The 21,353-nt window shown below is 52.0% G+C and overlaps 1 protein-coding gene and 1 long non-coding RNA gene across 3 annotated transcripts; one reads left to right on the plus strand and one right to left on the minus strand.

The window, feature by feature from the left end:
• The first annotated feature begins 375 nt into the window (after positions 1-375).
• Positions 376-21,044, plus strand: SCAMP2 (secretory carrier membrane protein 2). 2 transcript variants are annotated; one of them, XM_074354084.1, is made up of 10 exons: positions 376-556; positions 10,904-10,972; positions 11,418-11,516; positions 12,043-12,171; positions 13,423-13,540; positions 14,067-14,195; positions 14,862-15,021; positions 16,081-16,182; positions 19,157-19,274; positions 19,486-21,044. In XM_074354084.1, the coding sequence occupies exons 1-10, from the start codon at positions 500-502 to the stop codon at positions 19,618-19,620; spliced, it is 1,116 nt and encodes a 371-aa protein (XP_074210185.1). In that variant the 5' UTR covers positions 376-499; the 3' UTR covers positions 19,621-21,044. The 2 variants fall into 2 exon arrangements, with proteins under 2 accessions (XP_074210185.1, XP_010953546.1); XM_010955244.3 differs by lacking the exon at positions 12,043-12,171 and having other exon boundaries at positions 378-556.
• Positions 8,319-9,708, minus strand: LOC141575250 (uncharacterized). Its single transcript, XR_012502695.1, has 3 exons — positions 9,572-9,708; positions 8,764-8,920; positions 8,319-8,661 (listed from the first exon to the last, which is right to left on the minus strand). It is a non-coding gene; the product is annotated as an uncharacterized LOC141575250 (long non-coding RNA).
• Positions 21,045-21,353: the final 309 nt, after the last annotated feature.

The following is a 21,353-nucleotide window of genomic DNA, read 5'->3' on the forward strand; positions in this document are numbered from 1 at the left end:
GGCACTCCATTCCCCACTCCCACCGTAGGCTCGTACTTCGGCTCCCTGCCTGGACCAGTGCATACTTCCCAAACTTGCCTTCCAAGGAAATAAAGGGGTTAAGCTTCCAGTTCCACTATGGGGAGTTTACTTGGGGAGTTTACTTTGGGGGATTCCCAATACAAAGGTGGAAGCCATCTGACCGAGCGGCAGCTGGGAACGGCTCCGGCCCCGCCTCTGGCTTCCCAACAGTGGGTGCCCGCGCGACCACTGAAGCACGGAGAGAGGGAAGGAGCGGATGGAAACGGAACGCCCACCCACCTCTCGGTAGTGGGCTGCAGGAAGGGGAGGTGGCTCTCTGTGACGTCACGTGACCACGCCTCTCGGGGAGGGCATTGCGCCTGCGCCAGAACGGCTGCCTCGCTCACGGAAGTGGAGGATCTGCGCGAAGATAGCTGCTGGGTTTGGGTGTCCGGAGGCAGAAGCGCTCGCGGAGCTCGCCCGTCAGCCCCCGACCGCCATGTCGGCCTTCGACACTAACCCCTTTGCGGACCCAGTGGACGTGAACCCCTTCCAGGTAGAGCCCTCATGTTATAGCTGTCTCTAATACCAAAGGCCGCCGCCTGGGCCTCTTTCGCTAGAACCGGGAGACGTGGCTTAGGAGGGACGGGCTGTCTGTCCAATGGGAGAACGGGCTCTGTGGGCTGGCCTATCGTAGCGTCCGGGGGCGGGACTAACTGCAGGTGGAACAGCTGAGGGGGAGGGGCGCCTTACTTTGGGGAGAGGTGGGACGATCTAGTAGCCTGGGAGTAGTAGCCCGTCAGACTGGACACTGCTAGGGAAGGGGACTGGAGCAGGCATGATCAGGGAGACCCCACCCCCAGCTTCAGGGAGAGAAGCGACTTCATCTGAGGGGAGGAATGTGGCTACCACATCCTGCAGTCTTGGGGAGACACCAGCCTTGAGTCCCTTTATGAGAGAGGGTGACAGCAACAAAATGAAGCAGTGGAAGCCTCTAGTGGGATGGAAAAATGTGAGAAAAATCTCAAGACAGCCCCCCCACACACACACAGCCAGTTAACATGTAATTTATAGGAGATCCCCTGAAGATTTGTCAGGAGAGGAAGGCTGGTAAACTAAACAATTCCACACCTTGGCCCATGGGTCTAGTTTGGACTGGGTTTTGGCTAGATGGGAGAGCTCAGGTTAGGGAGGGAGGAGACGTGAGGGGCCTCTGAGGGTCTTGAAGCACAAGGAATGTTGGTCTTGTGGACCTGTGTGTGGTGACAGGGTAATTGAGATGTGCTGACCTATGAGCTGGTCTGACGTTTTGAACAAACGATCGAAGAAGAAACAGACTTTCTACTTAAAGCCAAAGCCTTTCTACCTTTGAGCTAAGAGCACAGGGATATTCTTTTCCATGATGAAGGGTTGGGACTCCTGTTAGATCCAAAACTCCTGTGCTTTTTTGTGTCTGCTCAAAACCAGTTCCAGGGAAGCTTGCTTCTGCTGATGGTGATTTATGAGCCCTGAGCTTTCTGCTTTGTCAGGATGTCACCAGGCACATTAACTCATCCTGCTTGCACTTTGTTTTGGTCATTGGCAATTTCAAAGTTTCCTGCAGGTGTAAGGGAAGTCCTTGGAGGGGTCCTTCCTGCAACTCACAGCATGAGCTTTCCTACCCTGAATCCCTTCAAGGGTCAGAACAAACACAAAGGAGACCAGAAGGAAATAATTATATGCTGTCTTAGAGTGAAAAGTTTATGCCTCTTTCTTGATCTTAAGGTGACTTGGTTAATGGGAGCCCTCAAGGCAAATTTTGGTAGCTTGTTCTTTGTAACATCAGGGAATTCCTAACATTCCTCTTGTAGCCTAATGCTTCTTGACAGAACTGTTTGGAGGACTTTATCTCTTATATAACGGAGTCATCTCTGTTTGAGTAAAGAAAGAACATTTGCATTTTTCTCTGCCAGTGTCTTTAGATAACTGTTTTGCTTTAATTATAAAAATGCTGTATGATACTGGAGTTTGAGTTTTAGAAAGGATCTAGTAGCCTTTGTGTGTGCTGAGTGATGGTGTGCCTTTTTTTCCTGTCCTGTCAGAATCAGAAGTAAAATGTCTGCTGCTATCCGGTAAGAGGCAGTCAGCTATCCAAAGATGCAGGGAGCTTGCCCCCAGTGCTAGCAATGGGCAAGATAGCTGGCCTAAATTCTGCCCTCTATTAATAGCAGCTTGAAAGTCTTAAACCACATCTCCATCCCCAGGAATGATTGTGCAAACTGTGGTGGAAGTAACTTCTGCATTCAAGCAAGATATTCTGTCCATCAGGCAGCCCCAGGATATAGCAGGACAGGAAGCAGCTGTGGTCCTGTAAAGAGCAACATCTGGTGGGGAATCCTGTGTGGGAAGAAGAGGGCTGGCTGGCTGCGATTCTTCTCCTCCTTACCCTGGGCTGGGTTTTTCCTCTTGGTGCATACTTGTGTCAGGAGAGGGAACGTTGGACGTGAGGCCCCCAAGCTCCTCCTGGAGAGCTGCCCTCCCTCTCCTCGTGGTGGTAGTGTGTTCCTCCCTGACCGCCAGGGCTGGGACATTGGGAGGGTGCAGCCCTTGGGTGACTGGGTGTGAGCCCAGTTTCATTTACCCAGGGTGTTGGCACAGAACTCAGGAGGGAGCAGGTAGAGAGGCGACAGGCACAGAGAGTGTCACACCTAGCCAGCTTTTCATTTTTTTCCTTCACTCCATGGTGATTACGAAAATATACTTAGTGTTCAGAGTCTACAGTGGACTATTAGAGCTGGGAGCATCCTCAGAAATGTCTTCTAACCTCTTCAGTTTAGAGATGAGGAAACCAGGAACCCAGTGAGGATGGGACATGCCAGAGTCACCAGCTAATTCGAAGCAGGAAGGGGCTCAGACTTGGGTCCATTCCCAGGACAATGCTGTTTTAAAGGTTTTGGAAGCTCAAAGTCTTAAACCACCTTGGGGTTATTTAGGCCAGGTAAGGAAAGAATGTAACTTCATCACCACTGTCACCATTCTTAAAATGAGAGTTTTGGTGGAGTGAAAGTAACAAACTAGTATTAGGTAAGCTTTTTGTTGTTGTTCAGTGTGTGGGGCTGGAATAATACAGATTGTATTGTGCTTTTTAAGACCTTACTTTAAAGCAGCATATTTTCTGAGTAATACCAGTCCTAAAAGGTGCTCAGGGTTCTGTGGTCAAATTAGTTTGGGAATTATTTTTCTTGAAGATTGACCAGGCTTGTTAGTTTGTTAAAAGTCTCTTGAGAAACCCTACAATAAAGATATTTGCTCAATTTTACTTGACCCAGCATTTCTCAAACTTATTCAACCATGGAATCCTTTTTCTGCTAACTCGTGTAATGTCCCCTGAGGCTCCTGGTGCACCTTTAAGTTGGCTTCCTTACACACGTTATGCCTCCGCACCCTACTTCCATCCTCACCCCAAACTGTGGTCGTGGGCTTCTGTGACCTCCTCCTTGTGGATCGTTACAATGGGATTATTAGAAAACTTCCTGCAAAGTAAGACTTTGAATGGGAGGTTGTCACAAGAGTGCAGCAGAGGCTTATGAAACTCCTAGAAGGAAGCAGGAAACTGCAAGCCACGTGTGGCTGATTTCCCAACCTCCACCGGCACTCCCTAATCCCTCTGTTAGCTGTGGCGCATCTACTTTGTACCATCTGGGTAGGCAGGTCCTGCTTTTAGCTGATTCCAGCATGTCTGTTTCTGAAAGTTTCTCAGTAAGTCCAGTCAGGTGATGAAGAGATTGAGGGCCACAGGTGGGCACTGTGCTGCCCATTTTATTTTTCAGCAGTCCGCTAAGAAGCAGGTCACCCAGGCAAATGTCTGGGCTGCTTTCCTACTTGGCGTTTCTGCCAGGTTACTGCAGGCAGCCAGCGTTGATCTTAGAGAGGGGGAGTGGACTAGCTAGCTGGTGGTGCTGAACAGAGAAAGCCTTTCAGCACTCGTGAGTTCCCAGATCACACCGTATCACTTTCACACGCTGCCTCCTTGCAGTTAAAAGATAATCTCATTGGTGTGGCTGCTTCCCAAGGATTTAAAACATATCTCCCCTGTGGGAGGAGAAAGTGGCAGCAGAAATGTGATTTGGGTGTGAACAGAGTTACATGAAGTTCCCTGCTCAGACAGTGAGGGCTTTGTTACTTCCCAGAGAGGGTGGGCTCCAGCTTGACTGTAGCTTTGGGAATTCTCAAAACCACTGGATGGACCTGGTAGAACTTTCCTGTAAAACAGGAGCATTGTCTCGAGAAATTTGAAAATGCAAGTTTCATATAGTTTTAACTGCCTTTATGGTTGGCACCTGGAGCCAGGCTGGGTGTTAGCGCTTGGCCAGAGGACACAGTTTAACTTTGACCTTACACTTCTGTTAATTTTTCTTTGGAGCCACTTGGTTTAGGATGATCCTGAGTTCAGAGACCTGGTAATGTTTAACCAGGACAAGCAAGGGGCACTTGCCACTTCCTTAGGGAAGTGCACATTCATTAGCAAGGCACGGCCCATCCAGCAGTGCTTCTTTGAGATGCTGTTGCATCCGTGCACATCACTGAGTGGCTGCAGCTCCGAGGGCCTGTGCAGGAGGCCAAGGTGAATGGGCACATGGCCTGCAAGAGATTCTGACCTGGCAGGAGAGCTAAGAAATACTCGCTTAGGTGCAGGGAGGGCAGCCAGAACTTGCCGGGAGGATCTGTGAGGGATCGGAAGAGGAATGGGGCAGAGTCCTGGGGTAGGAAGGGCCTGGGCTGAGAGCGGAAAGCCTGGCACATGGCAGGAGAGGGTGTTTCAGGTGAAGGAGCACCACGAACCTAAAGTCACTTCTCTGTGTTGTCACCCCCACAGCCCCAGGCACCTCCTCACGCTGGGATCCTGTGATCTCTTTGGGAGCCGTGGGCCCGAGATTTGTCTGCTGCTTGTGATGCACATGCTCACCTGGCCAGTCTGTCTCAAAATTCTCTCCGTCCTCAGCCTCTTTGTCCTGGTAACTCTCACCTCCTCCTGCCTGTACTGGACTTTGTTCTCACCGTGTACCTCTCCGAGTAAGTTCTTCCACTTCTGTGACTTCAGAGTAGCATCCACATCCCAGTGACCCCAGATCTAGACTCTAGCTCTTACCTTTCTCCTGAGCTTCAAACCAGTGTTTCCAGCTCTCACTCGGATATTTCCACCCTTTGCAACCAGGTGTATTTTATGGGTCTCTCCAGTCCAGTCCAGTATCTTCGGATCCTCTCTCCGCTCCCATCCACCTGATTGTGAGGAATCTGTTCCTCTTCCCCCATGACCTGTCTTGCTCAGTGGTGGCACTGTTCGCCAGTGCCCCAGGCTCACAACCCCACTCACTCAACTCCTTCCTTTCCTTCCCTTCACCCGCCTTCTTGCCCTGCGGTAACTCCATACACCGGCCAACCCAGAGAGTGCCCGAGCCTGTGGTGTCTACCTGAGAAGGGTCTCTGGAGTCCCGCCCCTCTTCTCTGTCCCAGGGTCATCCTGTAGTTCAGTCCTCACTATCAGCCACCTGGACACTTGTGTCACAGCCAGTCTTCCCGCCGCACTGTGCTCCCCGTGCTGCTGGCCGACCTGATCACGCCCTCCCTGCTCACAATCTCTGCTTGTCCCCGATGCCCGTAGGGTAAAGTCCCAACTGCTACAGTCTGGCCTGACCTCTTCTTCAAGCTGGTTCCCTGCTGCTCCTGACTCTTCTCCATACGCACTTCACTCTGTGGCCTCCAGAACCTTCTCCCTGAGCACACACAAGCTCTTTTTAAAGATTCTGTGTCCTCAAATGAACTTATCTACAAAACAGAAACAGACTCACAGACATAGAGAACACACACGGTTACCAGAGGGTAAAGCGGGTGGGAAGGGATAAATTGGGAATTTGAAAACTGCACCTCTTAGGGAGTGGTAGAAATGTTAGCTGTCTTGATTGTAGTAGTGGTTTCACTGGGGTCTGCATCTGTCAAAATTCATCAACCTGTACATTTGAAATACGTATAGTTTATTGTACAGGAGCTATACCACAATAAAGGTGTTTAAAAAAAAATAAAGATGCTGTGTCTTTGCAAATACTGTTCTTCTTTCCCTCTTTAGTGCTTTCTAAATTTCTTTCATCCCTCAAGATCCAACTCAGATGCCACCTCCATGAAGCCTTCCCTGACTCTCCAGACTGCTCCCCGCCTCCCTCTTCTTCGAGCCCCTGCACTTGCCCCGCCCTTGTTATAGCTCTGAACACGTGCTGTCACTTCTTGCCCTGGCTTCTGTTTTGTTCTCTGTGCTCTTTGCTTCCTGAGGGCAGGAGCCAAGGCTCTTTCGCCTTGTGCTTGGTATGGAATGGTTTGTGTAGGGAGTAGACAGACAGAGATGGAAGGAGATGGCAGGAGGCTTCGTTCCACTGAGAACAGGCTGTGCCGAGAGGAGCACTGGTGCCAGGTTGTCGAGGGCCTCGATGCCAGGCCACCTGTTAGATTTACTTTCTGGGCGGTTCCGTACATCACCGCTGTGGCAGGGAGGGAGGCCCCAAGGGGCACCTTGCTCATTTGGTGGGTTCTCAGGCTCGCTCTCTTTTTTTTTTTAAGTAAGTGTGTACATATGTGTTTAACGTAAGCATAACATAGTCACGTTATAGAAAATTTGGAAAACAAAATAACTCATCCATTTCTACTAGTCTTTTGCAATTGTCATTTTGATGTGTTTTCCTGTCAGTCTCTTTTTTATATGAGTACTTTTGACAGAATCATCATTTGATATTCATATAACAAAGCCTTTTCTGTGTTGCTGCCCTGTGTTCATAGCTGTGATTTTTAGTGGCTGTTTAGGCCACCGAGGGGATGTGCACCCAGATGTACTTGTTCTCACTGTCTCTGGACATTTAAGTCATTTTCCTGCTTTTTTCTCCAATTGTAAATACAGTTGGAGATGTATTAGTGCAATGAATACATTTGCAGATACAGATTTTTTTCTCTAGTTGTAAATACAATTGCAGATGTTCTGGTGCAACGAATACATTCACAGATACAGGTTTTTACACATTTTGTCTTATTTCCTTTGTATGGATGCTCAGTCTGTGGGTTAGCGAGTACCAAGGTTAACTGCGGCTCTTTGTGCACCTGGGACCCAGCCAGCCAGTCTGGGGATGACTGCCCTTTCTTGTTCTGTGACACACAGTCTGTCGCCAAAGCAAATGGGATGTCACAGAGGTTCCAAAGTATTGGTGACTCTGCCTCCCAGAGCAAATGGCCGAGTGTTTTAGTCCATGAGGTATTTATTTAACGTGCTTATTTGGAGCCTGAAAGAAAGCCCTCATCAGGAGCCTGGGTGGAGTGCGGGGTGGGAGAGCAAGGAAGAGCCACAGTGTGCTCGAGCAGGCCAGGACCTCGGGGACGCACGGGGAGGGGTTGCCAAACCAGTGAAAACAAGTGTGTTTTTCAGGGCTTTTCCGGCAGAGCTCCAGCCTACCTGTGCCTGTGTTCTTTCTCTCAGGTCCCTCACAGCCAAGCTCCGCGGGAGTTCCCCACCCCAGAGCTTCCTGCCTGGCCTTTGCTCCCCTTGCTCCCCTCATCTTGGAAGCTTCCTTCCTCTGAGCCCGCGCGGCGCAGGCCCCCCTTCCCTCCCCTGCCCTCCTGTCTTCACTCGGGTGCTTTGGGCACGCGTCTCAGCTTCCAGATCGCAGTCTCCAGAAGGGCAGGAGCTGTGCCCTGTTCCCCTGGTGTGTCCCTCACACTGTGACTGTTCGCTGAATGAAAAGAACTGCATTCAGGAGCTTTTTATTTGTTACAAGTTCAGTGAAGGGCATTGGCCAGTCTGCATCCTTTGGCCACCAAAGGGGTATCAGGTTGCTTTTTTGGAGGTAAAACTTAGCTCTGCCTGTGCTTTTAAATAACTGCTTGACGCACTTACGAGTCAGCTCATGCTCTGTGAGTGGAGAAGATTGCTGCTGTTGACTTCTTATTTGTGGCTTGGAGTAAAAGCTGAGGGTCCTCATTCAGGCCGGTCAGTGTGGTCCTTACAAGGCTCTCTGCATGTGTCCTCCCAAGGGTGTTTGCCAAGAGGACTGCTCTGAAGTCCAGGAATAAGGAACCGAGCAGAAGCAGCTGTCCCGGTCACTCATGGTGCCCTTGTCAGCCTCCCTCGGGAGCGGGGTTCATCCATCCAACCCCACCCTGGCTGGGCACCTTCCGTGGGTCAGCCCCCTGTGCTAGGCTTTGGGGACGCACTGCCCACTCAGGTTTGCCACTCGTGTCTTTGGAGACAGACTGACTTCAGAATCAGCCTCAGCTACTACCCCTGAGGTCTTGGATGAGCCACTTCTCTCTGAGCTGGGGCTTTGTTCATCTGCCAGCTAAGTAGTCCTCCCTCACAGGGTGGTCATGAGGTTGAAGGAGGAGGTGAGTTGTAGCTTTTCTCAGCCAGAGCTCCTCAGCTGAGCCATAGACACAGAAGCTGATTGGAGCGACTGCTTTCTCCGTTCTCCCAAGGATGGAACATAACCAGGACTGTCCTGGATGCACAGAAGTCAAGTCATTGCAGTGGGGCTTAATTCTCGCTGGGAACCAGGTTGAGAGGGGCTGGTAGAACCTTCTTTTCTGATGGCTTGACAAAGTGGCCAGTTCTGGGGTGACTAGAATTTCAGTCACATCACTGTGGTAAGCCTGGCACATAGTAGACACCCAGTAAACACCAGCTCCCTTCTCAGCCCCTCCGCCTCCCTCCTTCTCACACCGGGCCTCCGCTTCTCTTGAAGCCATGGACACCTTTCAGAAAGAGCTTTGGTCTCCTCAGATGGAAAGTACTCATGTCTCCCAGAGTGTTCCAGGCTCCTTTTCCCAAGCAAGGTGCTCCTGGGCCCGGGGCCGCTGCCATGAAGCAGGTGGCTCTCCCCTTCTCTGTGTCCTAGCATTTGGCCAGTACCTGCCAGAGAAAGTGGAGGAGGGCCTACAGCATGCAGCTTTATCCCCAGACATTACCTGAGCTTCTGCTTGCAGCAGGCCCTTCACCAAGCCCTAGGGAGCCAGAAGTATGGACTAGATACAGAAGCTCCTGGCTGCAGTTTACAGTCTGCTAGTGGAGACAGGATTTGTTTACGGTGAGCCAGGTGAGGGGTCCAGGGCCAAGTCTTTAAGATTTGTGAAAAAGAAGGAGGGATCAATATGGGCACAGTAGTCAGTCCCCGCACCCCCCAGAATCTTCTTCTGGCTGACCCTGGTAAAGGAAATGACATCTCTTCAGGGATCTGGAGGTTGCCTGTTAAACGTGTGCATCTGGGTCACGCGTGTATGCCATGACCCAAAACTGCTACTAGAGCCGCCCCTCTGTCCTTGTCCTATAGTGACAGACTCAGGTAACCAGTTCCTTGGACAGTGGATCTAATTTCAGTGACTCAGCTCACTTGCTCTGCTGTGCTTGCCGTCTGCTAAGTCTGAAACGGGAACAGATACAAAGCCATAAACCTTTCTTGCAGGAAGCCAGCCCCATAATTCTGGGAGAAATCTACTACTCGTTCAGCCAACAGATAACCTCAAGGCTGGGTCCTCCAACTTCCGGTGGCCTCCTAAGCCTTACCTTGTCCCTTTGTCCAAGTTGCAGAAGCCACCAGGCCAGGATGGTGTCCAGCAGAAAGGACGTAGCCACATGGCCTCCTTGCAGAGGAGACTGGGGTGCAGAGGACGAGTCCATCCAGAGACAGGAAGTGAGATGGGGCTGTGTGCCAGCTCTGGGCTAGGCCCTGGGGCTATTCGGACACAGTCTCCTCTCCAGGCACTGGTGGCCTCGGTGGGAAGATGACAGTATGTGTGAAAAAGTGACATTCAACACTGACCCTCGGCTCGATAAGTGTTCAGAATAGGGTGCTAGCTCCCATTTCAAGACTGAGATAAGTACTGCACCACAGCGACTGTCCATGTTCACGTCTGAAAGTTGAGGGGGTTGTTCTCTGAGGTCTGTCAAAGGTTAACATTGTGTTTAAGAATCCAGTCTGTGGAGGCTGGGGGGAAGCTGGGCAGGAAGGACCGGGGCCTCTGGAAGAGTAGTGAGGGACCGGGGGCTGGGGGATGCAGGCCCATAATAAACAGGGGCCTTGGCAGACCGTGGTGGCAGCTGTTTCTCCCAAGCCCCAGGCGTCACTGTTGGGTTGGACCTGAGCCCCAAACCTGTTTTGTGTGGGGGCGGGGCCTGGTGTACAGGAGCTCTGTTGGGGGAGGAGCGGGATGAAGACAGCTCGGAGGCTGCTGGGGTGGAGAGGATGGCAGGGAGCCCTGCGAGGCCCTGGGCCGGAAGGGTTGGCCTTGGCAGCGATCAGATGGGAAAGAGAAGATTGAAAACTTGGGAAAAGTCTGTATTCTGAGGACATTTTTGCATTTTTCTTTTTAAAGAGAATTCAGGAGAAAAAAAACCCCAAAAACATTTTCTTGGCTTTTCATCTGAGTCCTTCATATCTGTATTCCTAGCAAGTGTGCATGATTTAATAAAGTCAGCACTGGCAGCCAGCAGCGTGTTTTTGTTCCAGAACCTTAAACTGTCCTTTAAAAAATAAGATGAATAATACTTTCTGTAAAATAATAATAATAATAAAAACGAGTACAGAGAGGTTATAAAGTGAAAAGTAAATCTACCACTCCTCTTACTTCCCTCCTCAGCAACCCCTCCCCACAAAAAACCCTCACTAGAGATAAACACAAAAAACCATTTTGATTTTGTAAAGGGCACGAACAGGAACATGTGTAGTCTCTCTTCCCAGGCCTCAGAGTGTAAAGCTTGCTCTGGGTCTCTTCTGGGAAGTCATCTGTGCTGAACCTCTCCTTTCCAGAAAGGGAGAAGAGACTGCAGTGAGGTCCCTCCCCTCACTTGGGTTCTCCTTTTTCCCCAGTGTCTAATGGCTCTTTTCTACCTTCTCAGGACCCCTCTGTGACCCAGCTGACTAATGCCCCGCAGGGAGGCCTGGCTGAATTCAACCCCTTCTCAGAGGTTGGTGAGCATGCCCTCTTTCTGAGGCTCAGGTCCTCTGGGTGGTGCTGGCATCTGTGGGTAAGGAGCCTTGGCAGTGACAGAGACAGATGTGAGAAGCTGCAGTCCTCCCAGGGACAGTCCAAATGTGAACTCAGGGGGTAGGGGTAGGGATGAGAAAGTCACCCACACTCTCCTTGGGATCCGTGATCTGGGCACCTCCCAGAAGAGGGCGGGGCAGTACTGGGGAGCTCTGGATGCAGCAAGGCCAGGGCTCTGGGTTAGGCATCACATTGCCCAGAGCCTGGGGCTTGTTGGCTGAGAAGCTGCAGAGGGAGGCCCAGGGCAGGCCCAGAGGGAGTGCCCCTCATAGGCAGAGGCACATCACTCACCCCCTGAGGGCTTGTCCCCACCTGCCAACTGGTAGAGGCCCACTTACCTCCCTCCTCTGATCTGCCCCATGCAGACAAATGCAGCGACAACGGTTCCTGTCACACAGCTCCCCGGGCCCTCGCAGCCAGCAGTCCTCCAGCCCTCAGTGGAGCCAACTCAGCCAACCCCCCAGGTACTGTTGACGGAGATCCCTTTGGCCTCTTCTTTCCAGAAAGGGACGCACCCAGACCAGTAGCTGAGTCCTGAGATTGACGGGTGGGCACAGGGCTTTAACCTCTGGCTCCGCTTCAGGGGCCCTCCTGATCATCTCCTTGGTGTTGGTCACTTGCACATGGAGGGTCTGCTCTGCCAACCTATATCCTCACCCCCACCCCACTACCACCACCCAAAATAAGCTCTGCTCACCAAGCCAGGGTCCTTGGTGGCCTAGAGAGCATCTGTCCCTGTTGTGCCATTCCAGTTCCTTCTTGGGCCTTTGGTAGGATTCTCTCTTACTCAGGGCCCAGAATCTCTCCCTCTCTTTTTTGTTTTAACCTCATTTATTCCTGTCCACCTTCCTGTTTTCCTTTGTCCCTTCAGCAAATACTGTGAGTCTTGTCTGCTTTGTGCCCGACCCTCCCCTCCACGCCTCACTGCCCTCCCCCATGCACCTTGCTGCCCCCGGTGAGCATGAGCCACAGTGGAGTTGTATGTTGCAGCTCCTGCTTAGACAGGCCAGCAGGTTCCCGCCTACCAGACTCCTGGCAGAGGGCAAGCTCTCAGAGAGGCAGATGCTGCTAGGAGGAGATAGTATTCTCAGAGACAGCTACATGCGAAAGCTTCCTAAGGTAGGCAAAGTGTAGATGAGCAGTAGTGAGGGCAGGGCGCCTGGACCTGCTCAGCTGGGCTGTGGATCTAGTGGGCCCCAGGCTGCTCCTGCCTCTGACTCGACTTGCTCTGAACGTGCTGCCCCTGCCTGGGCCCCTGGGCTTCACCCTGGCCCTAGAACCCTGTGGAGGTGAGGCAGGCCTTAGAGGCAGGGGTGACTTCCCTGTTCGGCTGGGTGGTAGGCTGTAAGGGACCTGGTCCTGCTCAACTAAAGTCGCAGGCTTTGGGAGAGGAGGCTCGACCCTCAGCGTGGTCCAGTGTGGTCAGTTCTGGTCCTGCTTCTGTACCCACTGCCTGAAGTTTACCTTCTGAAGGCAGACTTAGCTCTTTGGAAAACGCCTTTTGGAGAGAGAGAGCGTGTGTGTGTACATATGTATGTACACATATGCCTGGCTTATCATCCTGGGATACCTACATCCTAAAGAGGATTGTAGACTTAAGGAACCAGGCCCCAACAGCTGAAGCACCTAGCGGGGACCAGAGCCCTGGGCTGGAGCACCAGGCCCAGGCCCAGGCTCCTTCAGCCTCACATGTAGTCTCCTAGCTGCCTTACTCAGAGACCCCACTCTGCTTGGAGAGGGAATAAAGCTTGGATTCTGCACGCTGTGAGAGCCAGGCCAAGCAGGGCCAAGCCTAAGGGGCTGTCCCGGGGTGCAGCCGGTCACAGTTCAGGTGGAGCCCTGCGCAGCTTCTGGGGTTGGGCGGGTTGGGGAGGTGCTTACACATAGACCCCCGAGGCTCTGGGTACACAAGGCTCAAGTATCTCCCATCCCCTCTCATTGCTAGCAGGTGCGCACCATTTCCCATTCACACACATGTACACCCCGCCACGGTCTTCAAATGAGGCTTGGGTCTCTGGGTGTCTGGCTATAGGTTAGTCTCTTGTGAGACCTTTTTCCCTTTGCCGTTACCCCAAAGGTCACTTTAACTGAACTTTGCCTGGCTCCAATATGAGGGATAGTTCTCTTCTATCTCAAGCTCAAGGATGAGGGGAGAGGAGAGCCCTGGTAGTGGCTCAGGGGCAGGAGATGGTGTATGGTAGGGGGCTGGTCACCTTGGCCTCTCTATGGTGGTCTCAGGTACCCAAGACACTCTGGGGCTGGGACTGCCTCTGGGCTCTCCCTGCATGGGCAAGGCCCTTCTGCCTTCTGTTCAAGCTGACACTGTCTGTCTGTCGTGTCTGGCTGCCCCCCGACACCTGTTCCCTCCAGGCTGTAGCCTCTGCAGCCCAGGCAAGCCTGCTCCGGCAGCAGGAAGAACTGGACAGGAAAGCAGCTGAACTGGAACGCAAGGAGCGGGAGCTGCAGAACACGGTGGCCAACTTACATGGTAAGCGAGGTGGCCGTGCCTGACTCGGAGTTCCCGGGCCCGCTTGTTCCTGGGGCAGCCTCGGAGCTTTGCTGAGCCCTTGCCGAGTTCATCTTAGAATGGCGTTGGTCCTGGGAAGAGCAGTAAGGTGGATGTTAGGAGACTTGCAGGGTATTGCTAATGGATGTAGATTGTTTCTGCACTCCTTCCCAGCTCGAGCTTTCTTTGATAGAGTGAGGGCATTGGTCCTAGGATTCCTTACTCATGATCATGAACCCTGTGCTTATGGGCTGGTTGTTAATAAGAGTAATCAGTTAGGGCATTGAGCTCTGTATTTCCCAGTGAACTTGAGGTCCATTATCTTAGAGTGAGCTTCTGGGTGTTTGTGTCCCAACACCCTTTTCCCATCCCACTCCACATCCATTGATCCCAAGCCCCGCTTGCTGATGCCCCTCTGGGAGCCCTGGTTTGGCCCGCGAACAGGGCGTTGTGTGTGCTGCACCACGCTGCTGAGGCCGGGCTCACCTCCTCGCCTCTTCCCACACAGTGAGGGAGAACAACTGGCCGCCCCTGCCCACGTGGTGCCCTGTCAAGCCCTGCTTCTATCAGGATTTCTCCGCTGAGATCCCTGCCGACTACCAGCGGATATGCAAGATGCTCTACTATCTCTGGATGTGTGAGTCCTGCTCCTGCCCCTCCGAGCGCCAGGTGAAATCCTCCGGCCGCTCCTCCCCGGCAGGCTCCAGCCTTCCTCAGTGCTGGGCTGGGGTGGGTGCTACCTTCTGCCCACATAATTTGCTTTCCGAAGTCTGCTGCCTGTCCTTGGAACCTCCCCCAAAAGGGCCAGTCCAGGCCACAGGTCAGGTAGGGTGGGACTAGCTGGAGGCTTCTGAGTCCTGCGGAGCTCACTGCACTAAAAGCCCTCATTCGTGAAAGCCTTTCCTCCCCACAGGCCCCTGGGCTCCTGGGAACGAGGATAAAAGGCTCCCTGTAGCTCTGCTGTGGCCCATCCAGGGCAGGGAGAAGAGTTTCTGAGAGAAAAGCTTCATTCCCCAAGGATCAGTCCTTGGGGCTGCATCCCCGCCCTCCACCACTGCCCCTCAGATACCTGGACTGTCCCATCACCTCTTAGGAACTTGGTTTGGTCCCTGGTTTTAAGGTCTTGGAAAACCAGGATTTGGGAGCCAACCCTGCCCAGGTACAGACCGAGGTCCTCTAGTATCTCTGCAGCTGCCCCCACAGCGTGGACCTCGTTTCCTCTCTGGGGAGTCGTTTGCCTTGTCGGGGAGCCCTTCAGCCACTGTGGCACAAGCCCACCTCTCTCTCCCCTCTCCTTCCCCAGTGCATTCAGTGACTCTGTTTCTGAACCTGCTTGCCTGCCTGGCCTGGTTCTTAATTGACACCACCAAGGGAGTAGACTTCGGCCTCTCGATCCTGTGGTTTGTGATCTTCACCCCCTGTGCCTTCCTTTGTTGGTACCGACCCATCTATAAGGCTTTTAGGTGAGTGGGGCTTGGGCAAGGGGTGAGTGTGTGGCTGGCATCCCTGGTTGCGGGCTGAGGGCTCATGGATCAGAATAGAGTGGTGGGGAAAGTGACTTTCCCAGTCCCACCCATGGTGAGAGCACAGGGACCAGGGCTGCTTTCCTCGGTTGCTGTACCTGAGGTCTGCTTTGGGCCGTGTCCTTGGATGAAGCACAGGAGGCTTACTTGCCTTCCTCTGTTCCCAGTCTGTCTGATACAGTGGGATTTTAGTCATGGGGAAGAGGCTGTGCTTCTTTGATAGAAGTCAGACTTCTCTGATAGTCAGTCTGATAGAGTTAGAGAAGCTCTCAATGGGTCACCTGTCCATGCTCATTTCTGCTTCTCCCTCCACCTCCCCATTACTCCTGAGCATGGCTAAGTACCAGTATTTGACTGGTTGACATAGACTAGATACTGTGGGCATTAATAGGTCCACCTCACAGACCCCTAGGGCATTTGGAATCGTGCCTCATAGTTGATGCTTTCAGGACAGGAGCCTGGCAGTTCCCTGGTAGAGGGGGCGAGGCAGCAGCTGAACCCTCCCCTGCATTTAGCAGGCAAAACCTGCACCCTCACTGTATTCTGGCCCCCAGGACACTGAGATGAAGGTACTCAAAACACCGGTCTTGTCTGGTGTTCCCTACTCCCCAAATACCTTTTTTTTCCACCCAGGCCTCCAGTTTTATTATTAAAGATTTATACCTTTGGTTTAGATTTTCTTGCCTGTTATGCAAATAAGTACTCCAGGAGGTGGACTGTTAGGCTCTTTACATGGTCCTTTGTGAGCAACTTTATTAGCTCTTTGAGGAGGGGGTTAAGTATTGACCCCTTAAATTGGAAGGCAGTGGAAGGCAAGCCCTTTTTGATGATGGTGGTGAGTGTGCGTCCTTGTGGGCAGTGTGGCTGGCCCACTGGCCTGCTCTCCTCCCACAGTCCTGCGCCCTGGCTCCTGGTGGGGTAGGTGTCGTGGTGAGTGAGGAAGGCGGAGGGTGAGCCCCAAGCCCTCTTGTGACTTATTGTTTCCCCCTCTCTCTACAGGTCCGACAACTCTTTCAGCTTCTTCGTGTTCTTTTTTGTATTTTTTTGTCAAATAGGGATCTACATCATCCAGTTGGTCGGCATCCCTAACCTGGGGGACAGGTAAGACCTGGGGCAGCACAGAGGGAGTTGCGCCCTGTTTCCCTGCTCCCAGGAAGCCCCCACAGATGACCTGTTTTCCACCATGGCAGGGAGAGGGGTGGGTGGGTCAGCTCGGGTCTGCCTTCACGCCCCCATCCACTTCTTCATCAGTTGCCACTTACTGTCTTGCCTTGCTCGCCACGTTCTCGGGTGTGTGGGTGAGCTTGGCATGAATCCATAGGCTCCCAGGGCTGTGTCCTGCACTGGATGGCCTCCTCCTCCTCTGCTCCTGCCATGCCCTCCTAGAGGCTGGTGCTACTTCCACAGGCCCCAGATAAGCCCTGGGGTTTGGGAGGCTGCTGACAGATGTCCTGGCCTTTGCAGAGTCTGAGCTGTGACTTTTTCCAGAGGCCGTGTAACCTCAGGAGATGGAGCCCTCGCCCTTCAGGATTCGGCTCCTCCTGGCTGCTCTCCTTGAGCACACAGCTGGCATCAGTGTCCTGGCGGCTGCAGTCCTCAGCTCAGAATTAGTCTCAGAAAGAAAAGCTGATGGCTGATGTTTTCCTTTCTGCTCCAGTGCATAGGGAACATTACAGAAAGGTCAGGCTGGCCTTGGCTGGAAGCCTGAGGCTGGAAGGCCTGCACTATTTTGGTCCCCTCCCTCCAGTGACACTAGCGAGTCCAGAGCTGCAGGGAGGGTGACTCACCTCACACTCGGAGCAAGTGCACGCTGCCCTCCATCCCCACCCCCCCTTTCTTCTCTTGCTGTTTCTAATCTGGCCCCTTTTCTCTTTGACTGGTGACCCAGTTTCATTACTCATTACCCTAAGTGAGATCCTCATAAAAGGCGGTGATTAATACTGCTGTTTGCTCCCTGGTCTGGGAGTCAGGAGGCTTGTGTTCCGGCCTGGGCTCCGCCCCCGCTGCCCTGCCTGTGTCTGCTGGGATGATCTCTGTCGCCTCCAGCCTCCCAGTGCCTTTCTCATCTCCCCTCAGAACAGCCACGATTGGCTAGATATAATCCCTCTTCCCTTTCTGCTACTGATGTAAAATACACATAAAATTAATCATTTTGTTTACCACTTAAACCATTTTAAAGTATAAAATTCAGTGGCATTTAGTCCATTCACAGTGTTATGCAAACACCACCACTTACCTAGTTCTAGGACATTTCTATCACTTCGTAAAGAAACTCCATTCAGTTGGAACCAAAATTCATTACTTTCCATTTTTTCCTTTCCTAATAAAATCCTGTAAGGTGAAAAAACAAAACAAAACTCCATACCCACTAAGCACTCACTCCTTTTCCCTCATTCCCTGAGCCCCTGGCAACCATTTAAACTGCTGTCTGTCTCTGGATTTACCTGTTCTGGACATTCCATTGAAATGGAATCATACAATATATGGCTTTTCGTGCCTGGCTGCATTCACTTAGCATGTTGTTTTCAGGGTTCATGTTGTAGCACATGTTAGTACTTCATTCCATTTTATGGCTGAATAATATTCCATTGTTTTGGGAGATACTGCATTATTTTTACCCACTCATCAGTTGTTAGACATTTGGCTTTCCACCTTTTTGCTATTGTGAATAGTGCTGCTATGCACATTGGTGTACAAGTTTTTGAGTACCTGTTTTCAGTTCTTTTGGGTATGTATCCTGGGGTGGAATGGCTGAGTCACACAGTAATTCTATGTGTAATTTATTGAGGAACTGCCAAACTTTCCCACAGTGGCTGGACCACTTTACATTTCCAGCAGCAAAGTATGAGGGTTCTAGTTTCTCCACATCCTCACCAACTCTCCTTTCTTCTGTTATAGCCGTCCAGAAGTGTGGTATCTCATTGTGGTTTTGATTGATCTTTCCTGAATGATTAATGATGTTGGCCATCTTTTATGTGCTTATTTGGCCATTTGTATATTTTCTTTGGAGAAATGTCTATTCAGATCCTTTGCTAATTAAGTTAATCGGGTTGTCTTTTTGTTGAGTTCTTTATATATTCAGGATAGTAGCTTTTTATCTGCTATGTGATTTATAAATTTTTTTCCTGTGTGTTGTTTTTCACACTTGATAGTATCCTTTGATTTACAGAGGTTTTTAATTTTGATGAAATCCAGGTCATCTTTTTCTTGTATTGTTGTGCTTCTGTTGTCATATCTAAGGACCATCACTAAATCTGAGGTCATCAAGAATTATCTCTGTTTTCTTCTAAGAGTTTTATAGTTTTAGGTCTGATTATTAGGTTTGGGTTAATTTTTGTATGTGTTTGAAGTAGGGTCCAACATCATTGTTTTGCATGTGGATATCCAGTTGTCCCTGCACCATTTGTTGAAGAGGCCATTCCTTCCCCATTCAGTGGTCTTGACACACTTGTCAAAACTCAGTTGATGATAAATACATAGGTTTGTTTCTGGACTCCCAGTTCTATTCTGTTGATCTGTGTGTCTATCCTGATGCCAGCACTGCAGTGTTTTGATTGCTGTAGCTTTGTAGTAAGTTTTTAAATCAGAGAGTGTGAGGCTATCCCCTTCTGTAGATGAGGACAGTGGGGCTCAGGAAGGAGACAGGACTGACGAGAGGCAGAGGTGCTGTCCCTGGGCCCCAGTGGGAGGAGCTGAGGTGAGAGGATGAAGGCAGTGGTCCTCCTCTCCAGGCCCTCAGGAGTGAGCAGCCAGGCTTCCCCCGTACCCCTAACCCCCAAAGCAGCAGGAAAAGGCCCTCCCTACTGAGTGCTACGCCTGACTGTAAGGGTAGCAGGCATCTCCTTCCTCCCTGACCACACATGGCCCGAAGATTCCCCATGGGCAGTGTGGGGCCTGACGGCCTTCACAGAGGCCTGGTCTGTGTGGCCAAGGGTTCTGGCCCACAAGGCTCTGTGCTGCAGGGAGGTGCCTGGGTGGGGTTCAGCACACAGTGGCCTCTTGGAGAAGAGCCCCTCACGGGTAGCTCTGGAGCCCATTCCCACTGTGCCCTCTCAGCCGCCTCCTCCCTTTGCAGTGGTTGGATCGCAGCCCTGTCTACACTGACCCAAGACCTGGCTGTGTCGATCATCATGATGGTGGTGGCTGGCTTCTTCACCCTCTGTGCCGTGCTCTCACTCTTCCTCCTGAAGCGGGTGAGTGGTGGGCGCTGGGCCAGCAGCACACCCAAGGAAGCAGGCACCTCTGTCCTGCCTTCACCGTGGGGATTTCATCTCTACAGCAGTTGGGCCTCCTGGATCGCCAAAGGTCCAGTGGCTTCCTCCAAGGCTCGGAGGGGAGGCCAGCAGGGTGGGCTTCCTGGTGGCCCACAGCGCGGGCTTTTCTCACCACAGTCTCTTTCCTCAGGTGCACTCCCTGTACCGCCGGACAGGGGCCAGCTTCCAGCAGGCCCAAGAGGAGTTTTCCCAGGGCATCTTCAGCAACAGGACCTTCCGCAGCGCCGCCTCGTCTGCTGCCCGAGGAGCCTTCCAGGGGAATTAGTCCTCCTGACTCTCCTCCCTCTGCCCCAGCATTTTCTCTTGCCTGCCTTCTGAGCTGCACTTTCCGTGGGTGCCTTAAGCAGTGGTTATGCCCAGCACAGACCTGGGGAGGGTCTTGCCCATGGCTCTTCCTCCTTCCTCAGCAACCAGCTCTCCCTCCCACCTGAGGAAAGGGGAGGGAGGGACAGGGACTTTTTTACACAATAGAAAAGGAAAAAAAAAAAAAAAAAAACCAAAGCTGTCTTTCCTTCTCTGGTGGTGGTTTGTTAGGATTTTTTTGTTTCTCTGGAAGCAGTGGGACTGAAGTTCTCCCTACACACACACACACACACACGCACACACACACAAATATACACACACATTTGGGATCACCGGCTGACCTGGGGCCCCCCCGGTGGACTTCTGTTTCTGCTGGGGTCCTGAGACTCCACTCCTCTCCCAGCAGGTCTGGCCTGAATCTCGACAGACCCAGCCTGTGGCTTCCACAGTCCTGCCCTTCCTTCCTGCCCAGGCTGGGGTAGCCTCCCAGGGCTCCCTTCTTGTTGAGCTGCAGTCTAGGCTCTAGCCCCCAGACTACTCTAGGGTGGTCTCTGGGCTTCCAGAGCCTCTGGCCTGGTTGCCCCAGCTTCTTTCCTGCCTTGTGTTTCTCACAGTTTCATAGCTTGTGAGGCCCCCTTCACTGTCCTGGTGTGGGCAGTACCTTGTGCCCTCTGGGGCCCCCCTTGGAACCCTTCCCTCTTCAGATTTACTGAATGTGCAATGGGGTCGGTTGGATTTTGGGAATGGGGATGGATAGAGGACACCGAACTGAAGTTGTCTTGACCAGTTTTTTTAGGAGGGTGGGTCTGACCTGGTGTGGTTTGTGTGGCCCTGTTTGTTTTGATTTCCTCTCTTCCTGAGGGACAGCTGCCCTTTACCCTGGCCTCAGACTCTACTCCCCCCATCCTGCCCCCCCGTCAGCAATATCTAGCCTGTATGACTGTTAGGGAGGACAGGGGGATCAGTCTAGAATTGTATCCTTCAGGCTGGACTGATGAGCCATCTTTCTGAGAGTTCCAGATTAATCCTCTAGGGTTCCCCCATACTCCAAGTAGAGTCTAGGTCACCTTGCACTAGTCCTGGAGATTTGCCAGGACCTGCGTCACTGTGTTGGGTGCCTAGGAGTTCATGGTTAAAACCTGTAACCTGTCCTCTAGAGACAGTAGCAGTGGGTGTTTGGGCTGAGGAGCCTTCTCAAAAAGCTGGCCAACCTCAGGCCCCTGGGGCATGGGGCCTACCCAGAGGCCCACACTGCCCCAAAGCCACTGAATGATAATGGCAGTGACCAAGGTTTTGTAAACTCCTTTCTGGTATTTTTTTCTCCATGTACAAATGTATATGTTATATCTCAATTTTTGTCCTTAAATAAAAACATTTTCAGACAAACTTGGCCCTAATGTCTGCTGAACTTGGGAGGATGGGATTGGCCCATGGGGTAGGGGCTGAGGTACTCCAGCCATAGGCAAGAGGGAACAATGAAGATGCTGCATCTGGCCAGTTTACTCCCTGGCTGGTCTGTGACAGGTCAAGCCTCTCACACCTGGGGGCGAGACCCTTCCTGAGACTGGTTGGCCTCTTCCATGGTACTTTTTTGTCCCAGTATTTCCATTTTCAGCGATACTGGTCTCTGGGGAGGAGGGCTTTAAATCTCTCCCCCATCTTACACACCTGTTCAGCTGGGCTCCGCCTCTTTCG

The sequence above is a fragment of the Camelus bactrianus genome, chromosome 27 (assembly GCF_048773025.1).
Source record: "Camelus bactrianus isolate YW-2024 breed Bactrian camel chromosome 27, ASM4877302v1, whole genome shotgun sequence".
NCBI lineage: Eukaryota > Metazoa > Chordata > Mammalia > Artiodactyla > Camelidae > Camelus > Camelus bactrianus.